We start from the raw sequence: 22,184 nt of genomic DNA, 5'->3' as shown, positions 1-22,184 counted from the left end.
CTTTGTTGGCAGTTAATTTGCATATCATGCTGATTAGGCAATGGGATGTGTAGAGAAGGTATGGTCAATTACCATGTTTGTCTATTATTAGATAGGATAGATACAGACTCCCACGTGGGGAGAGGGAAGAGTCCCACAGAATGAACTCCCACGTAGGGAGAGGGAATGGGTACCACTGAGTCCCTTTTCTCTACTGCAGTGGTTCTCAACCTTCCTAATGCCACAACCCTTTAATACAGTTCCTCATGTTGTGGTGACCCCCAACCATAAAATTATTTCGTTGCTCTTCATAACTGTAATTTTGCTATTGTTATGAATTGTAATGTAAATATCTGATATGCAGGATGTATTTTCATTGTTACAAATTGAACATAATTATATATCTGTTTTCTGATGGTCTTGGTCTTAGGCAACCCCTGTGAACTGGTCGTTTGACCCCCAAATGGGTCGCGACCCACAGGTTGAAAACTGCTGCTCTACAGCTCATAAAAGCTGCAGTTCCTGTGTCCTGATATCCCCTCTGATTGGTCAATATTCCCCTTGGAATTGGTTACTATAGTGATTCCTAAGACCCTCCTTCCTCATAGTCCTTCCATTCCTCTGGGCTGTCTTCTTTTCCATCTGAATGAAGGGCTTCCTTCTCTTTATTTTGTAAATATAGACCTTTCCTGGCTACTTCCAGTTCCCTTGTCATATGTAAATGCATCTGTTAATCCCTAACTCCAGGGAAACATCCCTACCTGGGGAAACAACCTTTCTCGGGGAGGGGGCCTTGGTTAGAATACATAGCACTAAGAAGGGGAGCAAACATATTAATAACAGTATGCCATATACACCAGGTCCCTTGGAACATATGCTATGCAGATGTTTCTTCTCTGCAGTGACTGTGTCAAGCAACAAGAATGCACTGGCTTCCTGCAGACTACGTCATACTCTGCTCACCAGTTGGGGGAAGGGAGGATATGCTCTGCTTCTGGAAATCTGATCTTCTGTGCTGTGGGACAGCCTGGCAGATACAGTATATATAGAAATCCTGCCTGATTCTAGTCTCCACTCGGCTGAGAAGGACTTGAGAGGTAAGACTGTGATCCAGAGCTCAGCCCCAGACCTGGTCTGGAGGAGGCGAGGGCTTCATCTGCTTCTTATTACAGGATATTGCCCTGGAACTTGAGTCGGGGACCAGCTGGTGGGAAGAAAACATGACCAGCGGAGTCATACTTCTCTGTTCTCTGGATTTTGTCTGACCTCAGGCGGTCTGGAGATTGGAAGGAGCACTACCCATTGGAGCCTTTCTCTCTATAAGACAAGACAATATACAACTGGTAAGTTCTAACCGGGGACCAGGGGGTGAATAAGAAGATACTGTTATAAGTGGAAATGGGGTTCTTGAGATGCCACGAGGAAAAGAATTTCCTGAGGTCCCCATAGGAGGATGGAGTTTCATGGAGTGGAGAGCTTTATTGATGATGTAAAATTAAGGGGTTGCCCTCCAAGGTCCCATCTCCTTGGAATTCCTAACAGGTCAGCGCACCAGATAGATGGCAACACAGATACTGGCTCCTTCCTGGAACCTGTGACGGACCTGCTCGCGGCGGGAACTCCCACAGCTCATGCTCCCCTGCCCTCACTGAACAGCTGTATAAAAAATGCCTCCACTCCTTCTCGGCGTGACTTCACTGGCCCCGCTCTTTGGGGCCCGTGTAGCTCGCTCAGGAGTGCAGATTAAAGTACCACCTTTGATTTGCCTGGCTCTTTAACTCTCTGACTTTGTCTCCTGTATCACGAACTCTTACAGGGAGCACACGGCCAAGTGCTGGTCACAGAGCAAGAGAGAGAAAGAGAACAACAGCGAACAAGAGAGAGGGAACTCTTTGTCTGGGGTTTTAATCAATAGCTTCTACAAACCAATGAACTCTTCAAGATTTCACATGCTTCTGATGGGGTCACCTCCTAGCCAATCCATTGTTCCCCAGGCTAGACTGACAGCCAAGCACCCCCCCTGCAAGCCACTCCCTGACTTGTGCACATGCGCCCATCTCCCCCTGTGTTCTATCCCTTCCCCCAGTGACCTGCAGGGAGTGGACTGGTGGTTCCCAGATGAGCATGCTTATAGTGTCTGGCCTCCCCTTTGCTTTTTCCCTTTATTAATATTAACCAGCTAACTCCGGCAATAACAATACTATGGTCGGAGAGAGAAATGTTCAGACTAGGTTTGAGAAATGGGTAGAGGTGCTTTTGGTTTATTTTAGTTTGAAACCCCCCAAAGTCAGCACTTGTTCTTACAGTTCTCCCCAGTGCAGAGAATTCTGGGTGAAAACATGCAAGCAGATAAGGCGAAGGGATGTGTCTTCTCTGTATGATTTAATTCACTTAGTATAATGTTTCCAGGTTCATCCATGTTGTCACAAATGGCAAGATTTCATTCTTTTTATGGTGGAGTCATATTCCACTGTGTAAATGTACATCTTCTCCACCCACTCATCTATCAGTGCCATCTACCTGCCCTCAGAGTCTTCAGCCATGCCAACCCGCCTCAGCGCTGTGGGTGGGATGAGAAAGAAGCAGGCCTCTTAGGAGTGTCCTGCATAGGAGTGTGTGTGTGGGGAGCGGGGCGGGAAGGGGGCTCACTATGCTCTCCCTTCCCCATGGACCTCGGGGTTAGTCTTGACTGAATTGTGCTGCCTCAGAGGAGGGGTGACATGGGGAAGTGAAACTGCTCTGCTTTCACTCCTCAGTACATCCATTCCTCAAGATTTTGACCCGCTGGACTCTGTGTTGTGGCGTGAGAGCGACTGAATGACCACAAGAGTCCACTCCAATTAGAATTTAAGAGCCTTTATTACTGGCCAGTGACTGCTCACCCTTTCTCCATGCAGGGACTCCAGAGAGCAGCTCTGACCAGATGCAGAGCTGGGGTTTTAAAGGCTGAAACCACATCCTCATAGACAACCGTGCAGAGCAAGCAAGCGAGTTACATAAGCTAATTTTGCAGTTAGCTTGTTAAAGAAGAGCAAAGAAATACCAAGCATGTTCCCTAGAGAAAGGGAGGAACCCATTTATTAACACTAGTGACTAGTGGACTCCAGGAGTAATTTCCAAATCAGAGTGAACTAACATACAGAAGCTTCACTTTTTATAATCTTCTGGGGTCTTTGTCTTGTAGATATGGTTCCTTCCCCTTGTGGGCTTACAGGAAGGCCCCCAGGTGTTGGGGTTCCCAGGTCATACCAGATGATCTGTCCTGGGGCCAATGATCCTCCCCCCCCCCGCCCCCCCCCCCCCCAGGGCAGTGTATTGTTCAGTTTTTATGGCCTGACAAGCCTTGCAAGACCAGTTTCCTCCTCAAACTGAGCAAAAAAACAAATCTTGGAAAATCCCCTATAAGCCTTGTGATTAGAGTTCTTAAAATATCCTCACAGGAAGTTTAAAAAGAAAATGTGCCACTCTAGCACATTCCCCACTGGTCAAATCATGGATTCTTTGTCGGTGGTGCCTGGAGTGTGGACCTGGGAGACCAGGGCTTCATCTAAGGTGCGGGTGAGCTCCCAGGTATAGTTTACTAGCTTATGGGGGTGGCCACTATTTGCCCCCGCCGCCCCCCCCCCCCGCCCCCCCGCAGGGCCTAAGACAGCAGGAAGATTAGGGGGAGGGCCTGCGTGTAAGTCTAATTTTTAGCCGGTCCTCGGTACACTGGGTGGTCCATCTTTCAGGGAGCTGCTCCTGGGGTGCCTCCTTTACTCACGTGCAGTGAGATTGGTGTTGAGAGTACGACCTGGAATGCGGTTGGTGTTGAGAGGATGACTTTGAATGGTCCGTCCCAGCGAGGTTCAAGGTTGGTGGAGTGAAGTCTCTTAAGTCAGATGAAGTCTCTTAAGTCAGATGAAGTCCCTAGGTAAATTTGAGGGTGATTCACTGGGATTTTCAGCTCCTCTGGCCCAGGATGTGCTGCTTTAACAATCTGCTGCTGTCTGCTGAGCTGTTCCCTGGAGTGCCTGTAAGGACTTGAGCAAGCTAGGGTTAGTTTCGCGAGTGCTTCCTGTTCTAATTTTGGCAGGGGAGGAGGCGAGCGCCCGAACATGACTTTAAAAGGAGTGATTCCCTTTACATATGGGGTGCACTGTACTCGCAAGAGAGCAAAGGGGAGGAAGCTCACCCAGGTTTTGCCAGTCTCTAGTTTTAATTTGGTTAAAATCTTTTTTAAGGTTTTGTTTATTTTTTTTATCTGCCCCGAACTCTGGGGTCTGTAGATATAGTGTAACTTCTAGGTTAGTCTCAGTGTCTTAGCTAAAGATTGAGCTACTTGGGTGATGAACGTCGGGCCATTGTCGGACCCCAAAGCTAATGGGAGGCTGAATCGAGGAAGGATCTCTGTGATAAGCTTCTTGGTAACTACCTGAGCTGTCTTTCCTTTGGTGGGGAATGCTTCTGCCTAGCCTGAGAGGGTATCGATGAATGCTAAGAGATACTTAGAATTGTATTGGGATGTCTGGATCTTAGTGAAGTCTACCTTCTACCTTTCCCCTGGAGCTTGTCCTCTGAGCAGGGTGGAGGGGAGAGCAGGTAGGTCTCGTCCAGGGTTTACAAGTCTGGCATTGCCTTATTACAGACTTGGAGAGGGTATGTAGCCTAGGGATGTAGTAGTCTCTGCTGAGGAGCTCCGCCAGCTTTGTGGATCCGAGGTGTGTGCTCTGGTGAATCTGGCTGATCACAGTCCTCCCGAGGGGCTCGGGTAGTAGTACCCTCTGGTCTGGTAATATTTCCCATCCGCTAGCCACCGGCCGAGTTCCTAACTTGTTAGCTAGCTTGTACTCCTCTGTGGAGTACCTACGTGTTCCTTCTAACAGGTGTGCCAGGAGGACAGTAAGATGTCCAGGGGCCCCACTGGTTTTTGAGCCACCTCTTTGGCTGTCCTGTCTGCAAATGTGTTTCCCGAGCCTCTTCGGTGTCTGCTGTTTGGTGTCCCTTGCAGTGTATTACAGATACCGCTTTTGGCAACCACAAGGCTTTAAGTAGGTCAAGGATTTCGGGGACGTTTTTGATTTTCTTTTCCCCTGATGTCAGTAGCCCTCTCTCCTTGTACAGGGCCCTGTGGACGCGGATGGTGGCGAAAGCATATCTGCTGTCCGTGTAGACGTTGACTGCTTTTCCTCTTGCCCACCGTAGGGCCTGGGGAGGGCGATGAGCTTTGCCTTCTGTGCTGAAGTCCCATGCCCCAAGGCTTGGGCCCAAATTACCCGATCTGCCGTTACCACTGCCAGTCCTGCATATTGGACGCCGTCTGACACGAAACTGCCCCCATCCGTGTGCTGGGTTTCATCGGGGTTGGGCAGTGGCAGGTCAGTCAGGTCTTCTTGGAGGTTTTTCAGTGATGACAAAACCTTGGAACAGTCATGCTATGTAGGGTCATTGTCAGGGAGGAGGGTGGCTGGAATCAGAGCCGCTGTTTTCAGGAAACTGACCCTCAGGGGAGGGGGAGCCGAGCAAAAGTACCTGGTACTGAGTGATGCGGGCGTTGGACAGCCATCACTCCAGTGGGCTCCTCAGTAGGGTTTTTATAGCGTGGGGTGCTATTACCTGTAGATCTTGTCATAAGGTGAGCTTAGAAGCCTCCTTAACTAATACTGCCATGGCTGCTATTGCCCTCAGGTAGCTCGGCTAAACTGCAGCCATATAGTCCAGTTTCTTCGAGAGGTAGGCTACTGGCCTCTTCCAGGGACCGAGGAGTTGAGTCAGGACTCCTTTGGCAATTCCCCGGGCTTCAGCCACATGTAGCTGGAAAGGCTTGGGGAGGTCGGGCAACGCCAGGGCTGGAGCACTAACTAGTGCCTGCTTTAACTGTTGGAAAGCTTTTGTTTTGCTTTTAGTTTATTTTATTTAGTTTTTTTGTTTGTGCAGTTTCTATACTGTCCCTGTTGTTAAAAACCTTCTGGACTACTTTTTCTAACTCTGATAATTTTTTTTAAAGCCTTTTAATTTTTGTAATTTTTCAAAAATATCTGGGGCCGACTGTAACATAAATGCTGTATTGACTGTGTGCCTGTTCTCGGGCACCTCGGGATCTATGGGAGTGTAAAGCCGGTAGGCTTCATAGAGGTGCTCCAAAAATGTGGCGGGGGACTCGGTAGGACCCTGAACGGTCTCAGTTACCTTGGACAGATTGGTGGGCTTCCGTGCCACGTGCGGATCCCTTGCAACAGAGTCTGGTGATACCGATCGAGAGCCTCCTTACCTCTATCTGAGTTGGGGTCCCACGAGGGGCGGGATAAGGGAAAACCGTCTCCATTCTCCTGGGGTCTGAGGTGGGCTGCCTGTCTGGGCCCAAGACTAATTTCCTCCCTTCTTTGCACACCCGCTCCCATTCTTCTGAGGTGAAAAGGGTCTGGAGCAGTTGTTGACAGTCATTCCAGGTTGGCTGGTGAGTAAAGAAAACAGTCTCCAAGAGGGAGATTAGTCCTTGAGGTCTCTCAGAGAAGGAGGGGTTCTGGTTCTTCCAGTTATACAGGTCACTGGTGGAGAATGGGACATAGACCATGAAGGGTCTCTTCCCCTAGGGGTGATGCGACCTGCCTCAGAGGCAGCATCGGGATTCCAGACGAATCTGGAACATTTCCTGCAGGGGGAGGTTGCTAAGCGGAGCCACTCCTTGCATGTGGCGGGCTCACCAGGAGGCCCTGATCTGGGGATGGGGCGGCCAGGCTATAGTCCGACAGGGGTCGGGGTTCTGGCTTGGAAGGCAGAGGTGAGGAGGGGTACACTGGGGGGTCAGGGCTGAGGGGATCCTCCACGGGTGGAGGCAAAACGGGGGTCTTCTCTCTCTCTCTGGGGGAGATCAGGTCAGAAGGATGGACTTCCCGCTCTTGGTTTTCTTCCCTGAGGGAGGCTGCAGGCAGTCCTTCAACCACTTGGGATTGTCTGTTAAAATGTCAACCCAAATCTGGATATGTGGTATCTGGTCAGGATGGCCGGGGTCCCCAAAAAATGACTCTCTGGACCCAATAGGCTAGGCCAAGGTCTGTTGACCCCTCCGGGGACCATCCTATGCCCGGGAGTGTTGGCCACTCTCACAGAATTTTTGTAGATCAAAGGTGTTCATGGGGGCTCCGTAGCTCTCAGCTCTTCGCTTGAAATCCTGAAATTTTTTTTAAGAAACATGGTAATGGAGTACAAACAGTAACAGGGGGATCTGCAACTGGGGCAGATGGGTCCTCGGGAGGATCCGCCACAAGGGGGTCCTGGGGGCGGTGGGGGTGGTGGTAGAACGGGAGGTTGTTTCTCAGTCCCTCTGGGAGGCTTACTAAGGAGAACAGTCCGTCTCTGGCCCAATTTCTTTTTCTTTTGGCAATCCCAGAGCCATTTTGGGTTATCTGTCAAAATGTCTATCCAAATTTGGATATAGGGAATTTTGTCAGGATGTCCGGGATTTCCAAAAATTACAGCCTGGACCTGATATGCCAATCCAAGGTCCATCCAAGGTCCATTGACCCCTCCGGGGGCCACTCAGTCTGTGGGAAGGTGGGCCATTCCCGCTCACAGAACTTCCATAAATCAAAAGTGTTAACAGGGGTTCCGTAGTCGTCTGCTCTCTGTTTGAAGTCCTGAAAATTTTTCAAAAAACATTGCAGAGGCGTGCAAACAATGCCAGAAGCAGACTGTCCTATCGTTTATTCTAACGATAAAGACAAATTGAACACAGAGACTGAGACAGACAAAACAAATGACAACCAGACTCACGATCACCGGGCACCTTCGTGCTCCGGGATCTGGTCTCAACGGAAGTAATGCTGCGTCCAGCCTTCCGGAGACCCCAGACAGGCCCACAGAACCAGAATCAGGACTCAAAAGAATTGAGTCTTCTTACCGGTAAGAATCAGATCCAGATGGCTCCAGTTGAAGTCAATTAGACAATTTTCGGACAGACCCGCCAAACTCTATCGGTACCGGGGCTGAGGAACGTCTCTCAGAGATCTCCCCCTAGGTCCGAGAGTCTGGGTGTCTTCCCTGGACTCCAGTTTTGGGACTGGTCAATGGCTGGTCTATCTCACTGGGGCCTCCAAGTGTTGTGGAGTACGAGTGACCGAATGACCACAAGAGTCCACTCCAATTAGAATTTAAGAGCCTTTATTACTGGCCAGTGACTGCTCACCCTTTCTCCATGCAGGGAGTCCAGAGAGCAGCCTGACCAGAAGCAGAGCTGGGGTTTTAAAGGCTGAAACCACATCCTGATAGACAACTGTGCAGAGCAAGCAAGTGAGTTACATAAGCTAATTTTGCAGTTAGCTGAGCAAAAAACCAAATATTGGAAAGTCCTCTATAAGCCTTGTGATTAGAGTTCTCAAAACTTCCTCACAGGGGCTTAGTTTAAACATTTCCACTCTAGCACACTCTGGAACTCTGGTCCACAGATGGTTGTCAAAACTGGTGTTTCTGTGCAGGGATGAGGGCTGAAAGGTCCTGTTCTGCCACCTTACTGACGTCATTCTTTGAAATGGGAAGTGTTTAAAAGCACAATGAGAGTGTCATCCAGGTTGAGGACTACAGGTTGAGACTACAGGTTGAGACTACAGGTTGATGATAACAATTTGACAATTACCCATCCAAAGCCCCTGACACTTAGCAATGAGGCACTTCATAATTTTCTGGTGAGTCAGGGTCCACTTAGCACAACAAGGCAGGCATCTGGGCTTTTATTTAACTATCTCATGCCCACCTTTGTGACAGCCACACTCTTGTTCTGTTTCAGTCACAGCAAGACTCAGTAAGGTCTTAGAAAGCAAGGGCTTTGCAGCACTGAACACGGGTAGTTCACACACACTAACAGTCAGTCCTACAGGGGGACTAACCATCGTACAGTGTGGCTAGCTTGATGGGAACTGTGGTGGCATAAGGAAGTGTGTACATTTGGTTTTGGAGGGGAACTTACCTCCTCTTTGGCACGTCCAACAAGTTAAGCAAGTGCTCATTGGTCCCCTGATGCAGCAGGGACTCAGGTCTCGGTATCTCATCTGTTCACTAAAGACCATCCTGAGGACAGTTATTTAAGGAAGACCCAGGGGCCGTTCCAGGTAACAGGGGGTCACTTGCACATGCATATGACTTCACTGTGAATATACGACAAAGGCCTATGACACAGTCAAGCCACTACCAACTCTCTCGACATGACATGGGAAAACTCTTTTAATCTCATCTGTAAGACCCACTTGATCTTTGTGCTTCCCTTCTCTCTGCCCCTAGCAACATGCCCTCCATGTTTGAGAGAACTACCAAGAAATTGGTCAAAGAGATCGGAGACCGAGAGCTCAGACCTGTCAAAAGCTGGGTGGATGCCACCAAGATACGCCGGTTTTCTCTAATACAGAGGAAGAAGGCTCGCTCTCGGTTTTGGCATCGACCTGATGTCCCACTTGACGTCTCCCTCATGGACATCCTCGAACCAGGTTCTTCAGTCCCAGGTATTGTGAGCCAGGGGCATAGGAGGCAGGTGCTGCAAAACAAGGGTGCAGGGAGAAGGGGTGCAGCCGGCAAGACATGCTGAGACACCCACACAGGGGACCTCATCATTCCTTAGGGTTAGGACAGTATCCCTGGTATCCAGCCCCTGGGTGGATTCAAACGTCCTCAGGAGTCATTTACACTCAAAATGTCAGCTGATGAGTTAGCTTCTCGGTGGAGATTCAGTTGAGTGGGAGAGCTGGGGCGAGCTAGGGCCCAGTCGTTCCGTTTCCATGCCATTTGCCAGCTGTTCCAGAGGGAATTCTTGGCTGAACCTAAGGCACCTTGTTCTTTTCCAGATGCTGTTGTGGTGTCTGCCCTCTTCAGTGACACTGAGGTCAGGAAGCAGCAGGCGGCTGGGAGCGTGGATGCTGGGGCAGAAGCGGGCTTGTCGGGGGAGACTGCTGCCTGCCGAGGGTCCTCTCTTGAGTACCAGATTGTTAGCACCCCACAGGAAACCTGGACAGAGCTTGAGAAGAGGTGAGGGCATGGGGAGGGACCTGGTCAATGGGCCCCACGCGGAGCTCTCCTTGTGGACAAAGAGGCTCAGAATGAAGAAAATGACACCCCAGATCACGCTGCCCTTTTTGGATGTTCACCTGTCCATTCCTTCATCGAACAGTGATTAGTTATCTAATAAGTCTTCACTAAAGGTGCGGTTGTCACCTGGCTGGTGTGGCTCAGTGATTGAAAGTTGATCTATGAACCAGGAGGTCACGTTCAATTTCTGGTCAGGACACATGCCTGGGTTGCAGGCTCAATCCCCAGTGGGGGGCGTGCAGGAGACAGCTGATAAATTATTCTCCTCATTGATGTTTCTATTTATCTCTCCCTCTCCCTTCCTTTCTGAAATAAATAAAAATACAGTGGGGCTTTGACTTACGAGTTTAATTCATTCTGTGATGGAGCTCGTAACTGAAATTACTCGTATGTCAAATCAGGCTAATGTTGTGGCGTTCACGGTGACGTTCGCTGCACCAACTAGCAGTGGGGTATCTGAAGATCCCCCAACTAGCGGTGGGGTATCTGAAGCTGGCTCATAACCTGAATTTTAGCTCGCAACTCAAAACAAAAAATCGGCCGAGAGATGGCTCGTATCTCGAAAAACTCGTTAGTCGGGACACTTGTAAGTCAAGGCCCCACTGTATATTAAAAAAAGAAAAAGCTGCTGTTGTCCATTACTATGCTGTTTTGTGGTGAGACTAGAGTGATAACATGACAGATAAAAATTTCTGCCCTAAAACGTATTTACTGGGGCAGGGGACATGCAGAGAGTGAGAAAAATAAGCAATAAAAAATAAGTTAAAGTATTAATTTAAGTGAGGCAAAGGCTCTGAAAATCTGTTTAAATGAAGTGTGGCTCCAAGTGTTAGAATTTAATTTACCTCAGTGCCTGTGGGAAAAGACCTTTTAGAAACAGAGATTTCAATTTAAAGAGTATTTTTTTAAAATTAAATCTTTATTGTTTAGATTATTACAGTTGTTCCTCTTTTTCCCCCCATAGCTCTCCTCCACCCAGTTCCCGCCCCACTCTTTGCCCTTACCCCTCCCACTCTCCTCATCCATAGGTGTACGATTTTTGTCCAGTCTCTTCCTGTACACCCCTCACCCCTTTCCCCCGAGAATTGTCAGTCCACTCCCTTTCTATGCCCCTCATTCTATTATATTCACCAGTTTACTCTGTTAATCAGATTTTTTATTCACTTGATTTTTAGATTCACTTGTTGAAAAATATGTATTTGTTGTTCATAATTTTTATCTTTACCTTTTTCTTCTTCCTCTTCTTAAAGAATACCTTTCAGCATTTCATATAATACTGGTTTGGTGGTGATGAACTCCTTTAGCTTTTTCTTATCTGTGAAGCTCTTTATCTGACCTTCAATTCTGAATGATAGTTTTGCTGGGTAAAGTAATCTTGGTTGTAGGTTCTTGCTATTCATCACTTTGAATATTTCTTGCCACTCCCTTCTGGCCTGCATAGTTTCTATTGAGAAATCAGCTGACAGTCATATGGGTACTCCCTTGTTTGTAGGTAACTGACTATTTTTCTCTTGCTGCTTTTAAGATTCTCTCTTTGTCTTTTGCCCTTGGCATTTTAATGATGATGTGTCTTGGTGTGGTCCTCTTTGGATTCCTTTTGTTTGGAGTTCTCTGCACTTCCTGGACTTGTAAGTCTATTTCTTTCAGGAGGTAGGGGAAGTTTTCTGTCATTATTTCTTCAAATAGGTTTTCAATATCTTGCTCTCTCTCTTCTTCTGGCACCCCTAAAATTCGGATATTGGTACGCTTGAAGTTGTCCCAGAGGCTCCTTACACTATCTTCATATTTTTGGATTCTTTTTTCTTTTTGCTTTTCTGGTTGGGTATTTTTTGCTTCTTCATATTTCAAATCTTTGACTTGATTCTTGGGATCCTCTTGTCTGCTGTTGGATCTCTGTATATTATTCTTTATTTCAGCCAGTGTATGCTTAATTTCTAGTTGGTCATTTTTCATGTCCTCCAGGGTCTCATTAAATTTACCAGCGGTTTCTAGAAAATGCTTGAAAAACCTTATAACCGTGGTTTTGAACTCTATATCCAGTAGTTTGCTTTCCTCCATTTCTTTCATTTGTGACCTGTTTCTTTGTCTCCGCACTTTGGCTGCTTTCTTGTGTTGATAGAGTGGCTTTTTGTGCTAGGTGTCCTATAGGGCCCAGTGGCTCAGCCTCCCCAATTACCTGAGGTGGACACTCTTAGTGCACCACTGTGTGGGCTTTGTGCAGAGTCTTGTTGTAGTTAAGCCTTGATTGTTGTAGGTATCACTGGGAGGAATTGACCTCCAGGCCAATTGGCTGTGAGAATCAGCTGTGTCTATGTGGGCGAACTTCTGTGCTGAAGACACCCTTATGGGACAAGACTTGCTCCAGTGGGGCTTTGGTGCTCACTGAGTCTGCCCCCTGAGTGTGTCCCTTATGGATCTGAGGAGTTGTAATTGGATGGTCCCACTCTGACCACTGGGTACACTGGCTCTTGGATCTAAGGAGGTGCTAATTTAGCCTCTTCCTAAGGCTACCCAGCAGGAACTCTGGAGAGATCTGCAGATTCCCCTTTCTTGTTTGGGGTTTGGAGGTGCCCAGATGAGGCCCAGCTGTGAAGCAATGCAAGCTGCTGTGGGGCCTTGGGCCTTCTTTTGGATGTTCTGGGCCTCTCTGACCCAGCTGCAGTTTGTTAGTTAATTTTAGATTGCAAAGGGCCAGGGCATTCATATGCAAAAGCCTCTGCGCAGCTTGGGTGCAGCAAGGTCTCAGGGAATCAACAGGGCGGAGCAAACAGCTATGGCTGATCCTCAGTCCTGCCCTAAGAGGCCCCTGTCTCAGTGTCCCGAGGTAATCGCTGCAAGCTCCTCTAAGATAAAGCCACCCTCTAGTTCCAAGTTCTGCCCGCTGCCAGACAGTCCAGTTTCCTCGCGCATGAGTCTGGGTCCCCAGAGACTTCCCGTAACTGGAGTTGAGAGCAGTCGGGGGCCTGTGTCTCCCTCCCGATTCAAAAAGACAGCCGCGTCCTCAGTTTCCAGCCCTTTCTGCGTGCGCCTTGTCTTCAGTTGCCAGCCCTTTCGGCCTCCATACCTCTGCACTTTACTTCTGCTCCTCCTCTGAGTCTCAGTGTGCTTTGCTTTCCTTCTAGTTGTAGAATTTCCACTCAGCCAGCCTTCCTGTGGTTCTGGATGATGTCCGTTTTGTCTTTTAGTTGTATTTTTGAAGTGGTTGTGTGAGGCAGCAATTTCAGGTGTTTACCTTTGCCGCCATCTTGGTTTCTCTCTAAAGAGTATTGCTTTTAAAAAAATATTTTTATTTCAGAGAGGAAGGGAGAGGGAGACAGCAATAGAAACATCAATGATGAGAGAGATTTGTTGCCTCCTGCACACCCCACACTGGGGATTGAGCCTGCAACCCAGGCATGTGCCCTGATTGGGATTTGAACTGTGACCTCCTGGTTCATAGGTTGACACAGAACCACTGAGCAACACAGGCCAGGCCTAAATAGTATTTCTATCAGTGCAAAGAAATACTAAAGCAACTAGTGAAAATCCCAGGCTATTGGAGACTGAAAGCTACTTAGACCGGGTGTGGCACAGTTTCTCCTGGTGTCTTGTAAGACTTATTAGAACTAACATTTACAAAGACTTTATGGTGTAAAAGAGTATGTGGGTTTTTGCTGCAGGAAAATAAAATAAAATTTGTCCTAGAAATTTTTCAGCAGTTGAAGAGGCTCCAATTTGAGGGACACTTTTTATTATCCAGCACCAAGAAAAAAAAGTCTGTCTAAGGTCAAACTTGAAATGTGAGAAGAAAGGCAGTGAGACACTTGATAAATGGATGTGGGTAGTGTCAGGAGCTGGTGGAAGAGGGGCTGGACGGAGGGGCCTATTTAGGTCTCTCTGTGGAGCTAACAGTTGAACTGAGACCTGCAGAATAAAGGGAGCAAAGAGCAGGAGGAAAGTGGTCCAGATGAGGGGTTTGAAGCCTGGGCCAGGACCAGCCTGGCGTTTTCTGGAGCCGTGGGAAGTCAGTGAGGTGGGAGCTTAGCCAACCAGGATGAAGGTGACAGAAGTGAGGCTTGGAGGTGAGTGAATGTCAGATGACACAACATCTTAGACACACGGTAAGGGCCTTGACTTCCCCCAAAGGGTGACAGGAAAACCCACACTGGAGGCTCAGTGACCTCCTCCACTGAAAAGCAATGCAAGGATCTCTCAGTATTTCCCTCTGCTCTACAGGGCGCCAACCCAGTGGGGCCTTTAGTGGAAGGAGAGTTGAGCCAGAGAACAGAAATGCAGATGAAATCTGTTTTCAGTACTTTCAACCCGTCACATCCCCTGCCCAGACCTGCATCTTCACGGCAGCCTCCCAGCCACCTGCCAGGGACAGTTACTCTGTCCACATCCCCATGTGCTTGTCCTGGAAACTCATCCAGCACCTCCTGCTTCATCACAAACAGATAAACATCTGTTTGGCCCCACCCCACCCTGGCTGAGCCTCTGAACAATGTTCAGGGTCCCTGGGGACTGTTGTCAACCACGTGGACTTGTCCACTCCCGGCCTCTTCAGGTGGGAGGCCCAGGCACTGGGCATCTATAAACTGCCCCTCTAACAGGACCAATATAATTTTAGAAAATGCTGATGCCTTTCACAAAATGGACTGCGTACTCTCCTTCCCACGCCCCCATCAGAAAATGGGGCCCCTGCACCCTGCGTAGCAAAGAAGATGTTTTGCTTTCCTTGGTAACTTACCCCATGTGCCAGGATCTTTCTACCTGCAGCAGGAACACCCCTTCCAGGTTCTGAGGAGGAGGGTGACCCAGGGCCACCTGGGAAGGCATCTCTTCCCACTCTGACCCTCTCCTCCCCGCAGGAAACTGCCGGACCCAGAGCCGGCCTTCCTGAGGCAGTGCCGGGAAGCAGAGGTGAATCTGTATGTTGTGACTGACACCGTGGAGCTGCGCAACAGCTCCGTGCTGCAGGATCTCAGCAGCAAGAAGATTTCAGGGAAATTCTCCCTCCCTCTGGATATTTTTGTCAAGGTATGAGGTGGGGACCCAGGTCGATAAAATAGGAAGTAGATTTAATTATGTGGTATTACATTTGCTTTGAGTAAGTGATGGATTCTGGCAAATCTAAAGGGGTTTTATGCTGGAAGAAATGTGAAACCCCACTACCAAACCTCAGTGGTTGAAGTTCCCTAAATGCTGTGGCTTCCTGAGAAGAATGGGTAGCAGGCGGGAGATTTAAATGCCTTCAGGCTCATAGAAATGATATAACTCACTCACAAAAACCAACGATAGTACTTTCAATTATAAAGTAAATTCACTTATCAGATAGTGTGTGTTACAATGTGCTCTTACACATTATATATTTCGTGTGTAGTTTGTCCTCACTTAGAAGAATAAGAACTCAAGGAAAAAAGTGAAATTCAGAACTAATTTCCCCAAGGTCGGTGATTTTGTCTCAGAGGAGGGGAGTTTGAACAAGTGAAACATTGCTCCAGTGTGAAGGGTGTTTGATTTTCAGCTTTCGGTTTCCAACTGCTTGGGCTGGGAAACTGGCTTTCTGAGAACAGGGGACAATCCTGGGTCAGCCCCCCTCCCAGGCAGACAGGTGGTAAGTGGCTAAGGGCTGTGATGTTGTTAAACAGTTTGTGTATCACCTTGGTCATGTTTGCATCAATTTTGTTTTGGTCAATGAGACAAAAGATCAATAAGGAAATGGAGGAGTTGAGCAGCGCCATATGGGTTAATTGAACTACATTCCCTAACAGACAGACAGAACATGCTGCCGAGTAGCACACACGTTCTTCCCACGTACACCCAGAGCATTTTCCAGCTTCCTTATCAGTCTGACCAAGTTTAAGAAGCCTGAAGTTACACCAGATATCTTCTCTGGCCACAGAGGAATGAAACTAGAGATCAATAACAAATGGAAAACTAACAAATTCACAAATATATGGACACTAAGAAATACACTCTTGAACCTCCCATGGGTCAAAGAAGATACCATGAGGGAGATCAGAAAATATCTCTAGACCAGTGATGGTGAACCTATGACACCTCTGACAGGCGAACTCATTTTTTTTGGTTGATTTGTCTTTGTTAAATGGCATTTAAATATATAAAATAAATATCAAAAATATAAGTTTTTGTTTTACTCTGGTTGCAAATATCAAAAAATTTCTATATGTGACATGACACCAGAATTAAGTTAGGGTTTTTCAAAATGCTGACACGCCGAGCTCAAAAGGTTCGCGATCACTGCTCTAGACAAATGAAAATGAAAATACAATACTGTACTCTACACCTAAAATTGGTGAAATACTACATTTTTGGTGTGTGCTTTTTTTTTTTTTACCACAATAGAAATTAAATGGAAGAACTACATAATAACAAAAAAGCTTTACAAAACTAAAACTATTTTTTTTTTGTAGAACTAAAATCCATCTTGCTTTTATAGCAAGATATTGGTCTTACTTGTATCCTCAAATACCTTATTGTCATGTTCCTATTGAACAAGGTATAAAATCATAAAGCCCTCACCCCAAAAAATAGTGAAAATAACAGCAAACAAGAAATATCTGACTTCTTTCAATATCCCCTGACTTTTAATATATTTTCTTTATCTGTCATTTTCTGCAGTTTGAATTCATAGGTCTAAAATTTTTAACTTTATTTTTATTGCTTGGAGTTCTCTGAGCTTCCCAGATCTGTGATTTCATGTCTGACATTAATTTAGAGGGAAATCCTCAGTTATTATTGCTTCAAATCTTTTTTCTGTTTCTTTCTCTTCTCCTTATATTATCATTACATGTATGTTACAACTTTTGTAGTTGTCCCACAGTTCTTGGCTATTATGTTTCATTTTTTAGTCATTTTTCCTTTGCTTTTCAGTTTTGAGATTTCCTCAAGTGCAGAGGTATTTCTCTCACTTGTGTCCAGTCTACTAATGAGCCAAACAAAGGGTTTCTTTATTTCTCTTGTAGTATTCTTATCTCTCTAGCATTTCTTTCTGATTTTTTTCTTATAATTTTCATCTCTCTGCTTACATTACCCATCGGCTCTTGCATTTTGTCTGTTTTCTATTAGCTCTCTTAGCAAACTAATCACAGTGGTTTAAAATTCCCAGGCTAAGAGTTCCAATATCTATGTTATAATTGAGTTTGATCCTCAATTTGACCTGTCTTTTAAAATGGTGTTTGTTGCCTTTGAATATGCCTTGTAATATTTATTTTTGTTGAAAGTTGGACATGATACATGTGATAAAGGAACTCTGGTAAACCTGCCTTTATTGATATGGCGGTAGATCTATGAGAAGGGAAGCACTCTGAAGTTTCATGGATGGGTCCCAGCATTTTCTTTTTAGTGAGCCTGTGTCCTGGGCTGTGGACTCCCAAGAGCTTCTCAGTGCTCTCTCCCCTCTTGGATGTGGCAGGAGGGTAGAGGGAACTAGATTTGGATGATGCCCATGACCTGCATGGAAGATTAGAAGAGGTTGGAGTTGGGTATTACCCTTTTATCAATTGCTTTGGCTCCTAGAAAGAGTAGGAAAATGAAAGCCTCATCATCAACAAGAGAAAATGACTAGATATACCTGAATATATAAAAATCTAATCATTGCCATATCAACATGAAATTGAGGGACGTGAAGGTAAATATGGATGAAATAAGGAAAAAAGAGCAGGAACTAGAAACCAGGAGTAGAGAGGGTGAGGGCAGGGGGCTGCTGATCCCTTTTCTCATGTGCTTTCTAGATGTATTTGACTTTATTTATTTATTTATTTATTTATTTATTTATTTTTTATTTGGAATTATTCTTTTTATTTTTTTTATTTTATTTTTCGCTTAAAGTATTACAAAGGGTATTACATAAGTGTCCTTTTTTCCCCCCCGCCCTTTACAAGCCCCTGCCCTCCTTTACCCCCCAGTGTCTTATGTCCATTAGTTATGGTTATATGAGTGCATACAAGTCCTTCGGTTGATCTCTTACTCCCCTCCCTCCTGTCCCCCAACCCTCCCTGGCTTTCCCACTGCAGTTTGACAATCAGTTTGAGGCAGCTCTGCCACTGTATTTATTATTGTTCAAAAGTTTGTAATGGTCTTAATTATCATGAAAGAGTGAGATCATGTGGTATTTTTCCTTCATTGACTGGCTTGTTTCACTTAGCATAATGCTCTCCAGTTCCATCCATGCTGTTGCAAATGGTAGGAGTTCCTTCTTTTTAACAGCAGCATAGTATTCCATCGTGTAGATGTACCACAGTTTTCTAATCCATTCATCTACTGATGGGCACTTAGGCTGTTTCCAGATCTTAGCTATGGTGAATTGTGCTGCTATGAACATAGGGGTGCATATATCCTTTCTAATTGGTGTTTCTGGTTTCTTGGGATATATTCCTAGAAGTGGGATCACAGGGTCAAATGGGAGTTCCATTTCCAATTTTTTGAGGAACCTCCATACTGCCTTCCATAGTGGCTGCACCAGTCTGCATTCCCACCAGCAGTGCACAAGTGTTCCTTTTTCTCCACATCCTCTCCAGCACTTGTCGTTTGTTGATTTGTTGATGATGGCCATTCTGACAGGTGTGAGATGGTACCTCATTGTTGTTTTGATTTGCATCTCTCGGATGATTAGTGACTTTGAGCATGTTTTCATATGTCTCTTGGCTTTCTGAATGTCCTCTTTTGAAAGGTGTCTATTTAGATCCTTTGCCCATTTTTTGATTGGATTGTTTATCTTCTTTTTGTTAAGTTGTATGAGTTCCCTATAAATTTTGGAGATTAAGCCCTTATCAGATATGACGTTGGCAAATATGTTTTCCCACGAGGTGGGTTTTCTTGTTGTTTTGTTGATGGTTTCTTTTGCTGTGCAGAAGCTTTTTATTTTGATGTAGTCCCATTTGTTCAGTTTCTCTTTAGTTTCAACTGCCCTAGGAGCTGTATCAGTGAAGAAATTGTTTTGGCATATGTCTGAGATTTTGTTGCCTTTGTATTCTTCTAGAATTTTTATGGTTTCCTGTCGTACATTTAAGTCCTTTATCCATTTTGAGTTTATTCTTGTGTATGGTGTAAGTTGGTGGTCTACTTTCATTTTCTTGCATATATCTGTCCAATTTTCCCAACACCATTTATTGAAGAGACTATCTTGGCTCCATTGTATGTTCATGCCTCCTTTGTCAAAAATTAATTGAGCATATTGGTTCGGGCTAATTTCTGGACTCTCTATTCTATTCCACTGATCTATATATCTGTTCTTGTGCCAGTACCAGGCAGTTTTGAGAACAGTGGCTTTGTAATACAGCTTGATATCTGGCATTGAGATCCCACCTACTTTGTTCTTTCTCAGGATCGTTGCAGCTATTCGGGGTCTTTTTTTATTCCAGATGAATTTTTGGAGAGTTCGTTCTAGATCTTTGAAGAAGGCCATTGGTATTTTAATGGGAAGTGCGTTGAATTTATAGATTGCTTTGGGTAGTATGGACATTTTAATGATGTTGATTCTACCAATCCAAGAACATGGTATGTTCTTCCATCTGTTTATGTCTTCCTCTATCTCTTTTTTCAACGTCCTGTAGTTTTCTGAGTAGAGGTCTTTAACCTCTTTAGTTAAGTTTATTCCTAGGTATCTTAATTTTTTTGGTGCGATGGTAAATGGGATTGTTTTTCTAATCTCTCTTTCTGAAAGTTCACTATTGGTGTAAAGAAATGCCTAAGATTTCTTGGGGTTAATTTTGTATCCTGCTACATTGCCAAATTCATGTATTAAGTCTAGTAGCTTTTTGATGGAGTCTCTAGGGTTTTGTATGTATAATATCATGTCATCTGCAAATAAGGACAGTTTTACTTCCTCTTTTCCAATTTGGATGCCTTTTATTTCTTCTTCTTGCCTAATTGCAATGGCTAATACTTCCAGTACTATGTTGAACAGGAGTGGTGAGAGTGGGCATCCCTGTCTTGTTCCTCTTCTTAGGGGAAATGGTGTTAGTTTTTGTCCATTGAGTATGATGTTGGCTGTGGGCCTGTCATATATGGCTTTTATTATGTTGAGGTATGATCCTTCTATTCCCACCTTTCTGAGAGTTTTTATCAAAAATGGGTGTTGGATTTTGTCGAATGCTTTTTCTGCATCAATTGATATGACCATGTGGTTTTTTTCTTTCAATTTGTTTATGTGATGTATCACATTTATTGATTTACGGATGTTGTACCATCCTTGCATCTCTGGGATAAATCCTACTTGGTCATGGTGTATGATCCTTCTGATGTACTGCTGGATCCGATTTGCTAAGATTTTGTTGAGGATTTCGGCATCTATGTTCATGAGGGATATTGGCCTGTAATTCTCTTTCATTGTGATGTCTTTACCTGGTTTTGGTATTAGGGTGATGCTGGCTTCATAGAATGAGTTTGGAAGTGTTCCTTCCTCTTGAATTTTTTGTAGTAGTCTGAGGAGGGTAGGTTTTAGTTCTTCCTTGAATGTTTGGTAGAACTCCCCTGTGAAGCCGTCTGGCCCTGGGCTTTTGTTTGCTGGAAGCTTTCTGATGACTGCTTCAATTTCTTCCATAGTTATTGGCCTATTGAGGTTTTTAGATTCTTCCTGATTGAGTTTTGGAATGTTGTATTTTTCTAGGAATTTGTCCATTTCCTCCAGGTTGTCTAGTTTGTTGGAGTAGAGTTGCCCGTAGTATTGTTTAACAATCATTTGTATTTCTGTGGGGTCTGTTGTTATTTCGCCTCTATCATTTCTGATTTGGATTATTTGGGACCTCTCTCTTTGCTTCTTGGTGAGCCTGGCTAGGGGTTTGTCAATCTTGTTTATCCTTTCAAAGAACCAGCTCTTGGTTTCATTGATTTTCTGTATTGTTTTTTTGGTCTCTATTTCATTTATTTCTGCTCTAATCTTTATTATCTCCTTCCTTCTGCTCACTCTGGGGTTTTCTTGTTGCTCTCTTTCTAATTCTTTGAGTTGTAGAGTTAGATGATTAACTACCATTTTTTCTTGTTTTTTGAGATAGGCCTGTAGAGCTATAAACTTTCCTCTCAGGACTGCTTTCATTGTGTCCCAGAGGTTTTGGATTGTTGTGTTTTCATTGTCATTAGTGTCCAGGATGTTTTTAATTTCTTCTTTGATGTCATCGGTAACCCAATCAATATTTAATAACATGCTATTCAGCTTCCAAGTGTTTGAGTATTTTGAGTTGTTTTTATTGTAGTTTATTTCTAACATTATGCCATCGTGGTCTGAGAAGATGCTTTTTATGATTTCAATCTTCTTGAATTTGTGGAGACTTTGCTTGTGACCCAATATGTGGTCTATTTTTGAATATGTCCCATGAGCACCTGAGAGGAATGTATATTCCGCAGCTGTGGGGTGAAGTGTTCTGAAGATGTCAATTAAGTCCATCTGATCTAGTGAGTCATTTAGGATTGCTGTTTCTTTGCTGATTGTTTGTCTAGCGTATTTATCCAGTGATGTCAGTGGTGTATTAAAGTCCCCTACTATGATTGTATTATTGTCGATCTCTCCCCTGATAACTTCCAGAAGTTTTCTTATGTATGTGGGTGCTCCTGCATTGGATGCATATATGTTTACCAGGGTTATATCTTCTTGTTGTATTGATCCCTTTAGTATTATGAAGTGGCCTTCCTTATCTCTGGTTATGGCCTTCACTTTGAGATGTATTTTGTCAGATATAAGTATTGCTACCCCAGCTTTCTTTTCCTTTCCATTGGCGTGAAAGATATTTTTCCATCCCTTCACTTTCAGTCTGTGTGAGTCCCTTCTAATGAGGTGGGTCTCTTGTAGACAGCAGATGTATGGGTCATGTTTTTTTATCCATTCAGCCACTCGATGTCTTTTGGTTGGAGCATTTAGTCCATTTACATTTAAAGTTATTATTGAAAGGTACTTGTTTGTAGCCATTTCTTTTTGTGTGTGTGTGTGGCTCTTTTCTTTCTGAGCTTGATATTTCTTCTTTTTACACCAGTCCCTTTAGCATTTCTTGCATGGCTGGCTTGGTGGTGATAAACTCCCTTAGCCCTTTTTTGTCTGTGAAGCTTCTTATTTCCCCTTCAATTTTGAATGATAGCCTTGCTGGATAGAGTATTCTTGGATTCAGTCCTTTGCTTTGCATCACTTTGTAGATTTCCGTCCATTCTTTTCTGGCCTGATG

The 22,184-nt window shown here is 45.0% G+C and overlaps 1 protein-coding gene across 1 annotated transcript in view; it reads left to right on the top strand.

Annotated features, from left to right (window-relative positions):
- The first annotated feature begins 3,509 nt into the window (after positions 1-3,509).
- LOC138993223 (gasdermin-C-like) overlaps positions 3,510-22,184 on the top strand; it is a 54,397-nt gene continuing 35,722 nt past the window's right edge. Inside the window, exons 1-4 of the mRNA XM_070392329.1 lie at positions 3,510-3,531; positions 9,232-9,449; positions 9,789-9,969; positions 14,880-15,048. Of these exons, the coding sequence (XP_070248430.1) occupies positions 9,236-9,449; positions 9,789-9,969; positions 14,880-15,048 (564 nt within the window). The 5' untranslated portion in view covers positions 3,510-3,531; positions 9,232-9,235. The remainder of the gene's footprint in view (positions 3,532-9,231; positions 9,450-9,788; positions 9,970-14,879; positions 15,049-22,184) is intronic.

This window comes from Myotis yumanensis, unplaced genomic scaffold, assembly GCF_028538775.1.
Source record: "Myotis yumanensis isolate MYYU_CA2020_CCGP unplaced genomic scaffold, mMyoYum1.0.hap1 SCAF_15, whole genome shotgun sequence".
NCBI lineage: Eukaryota > Metazoa > Chordata > Mammalia > Chiroptera > Vespertilionidae > Myotis > Myotis yumanensis.
Note: the sequence above shows the minus strand (reverse complement) of the source record. Positions and strands in the feature narration are given on the sequence as shown.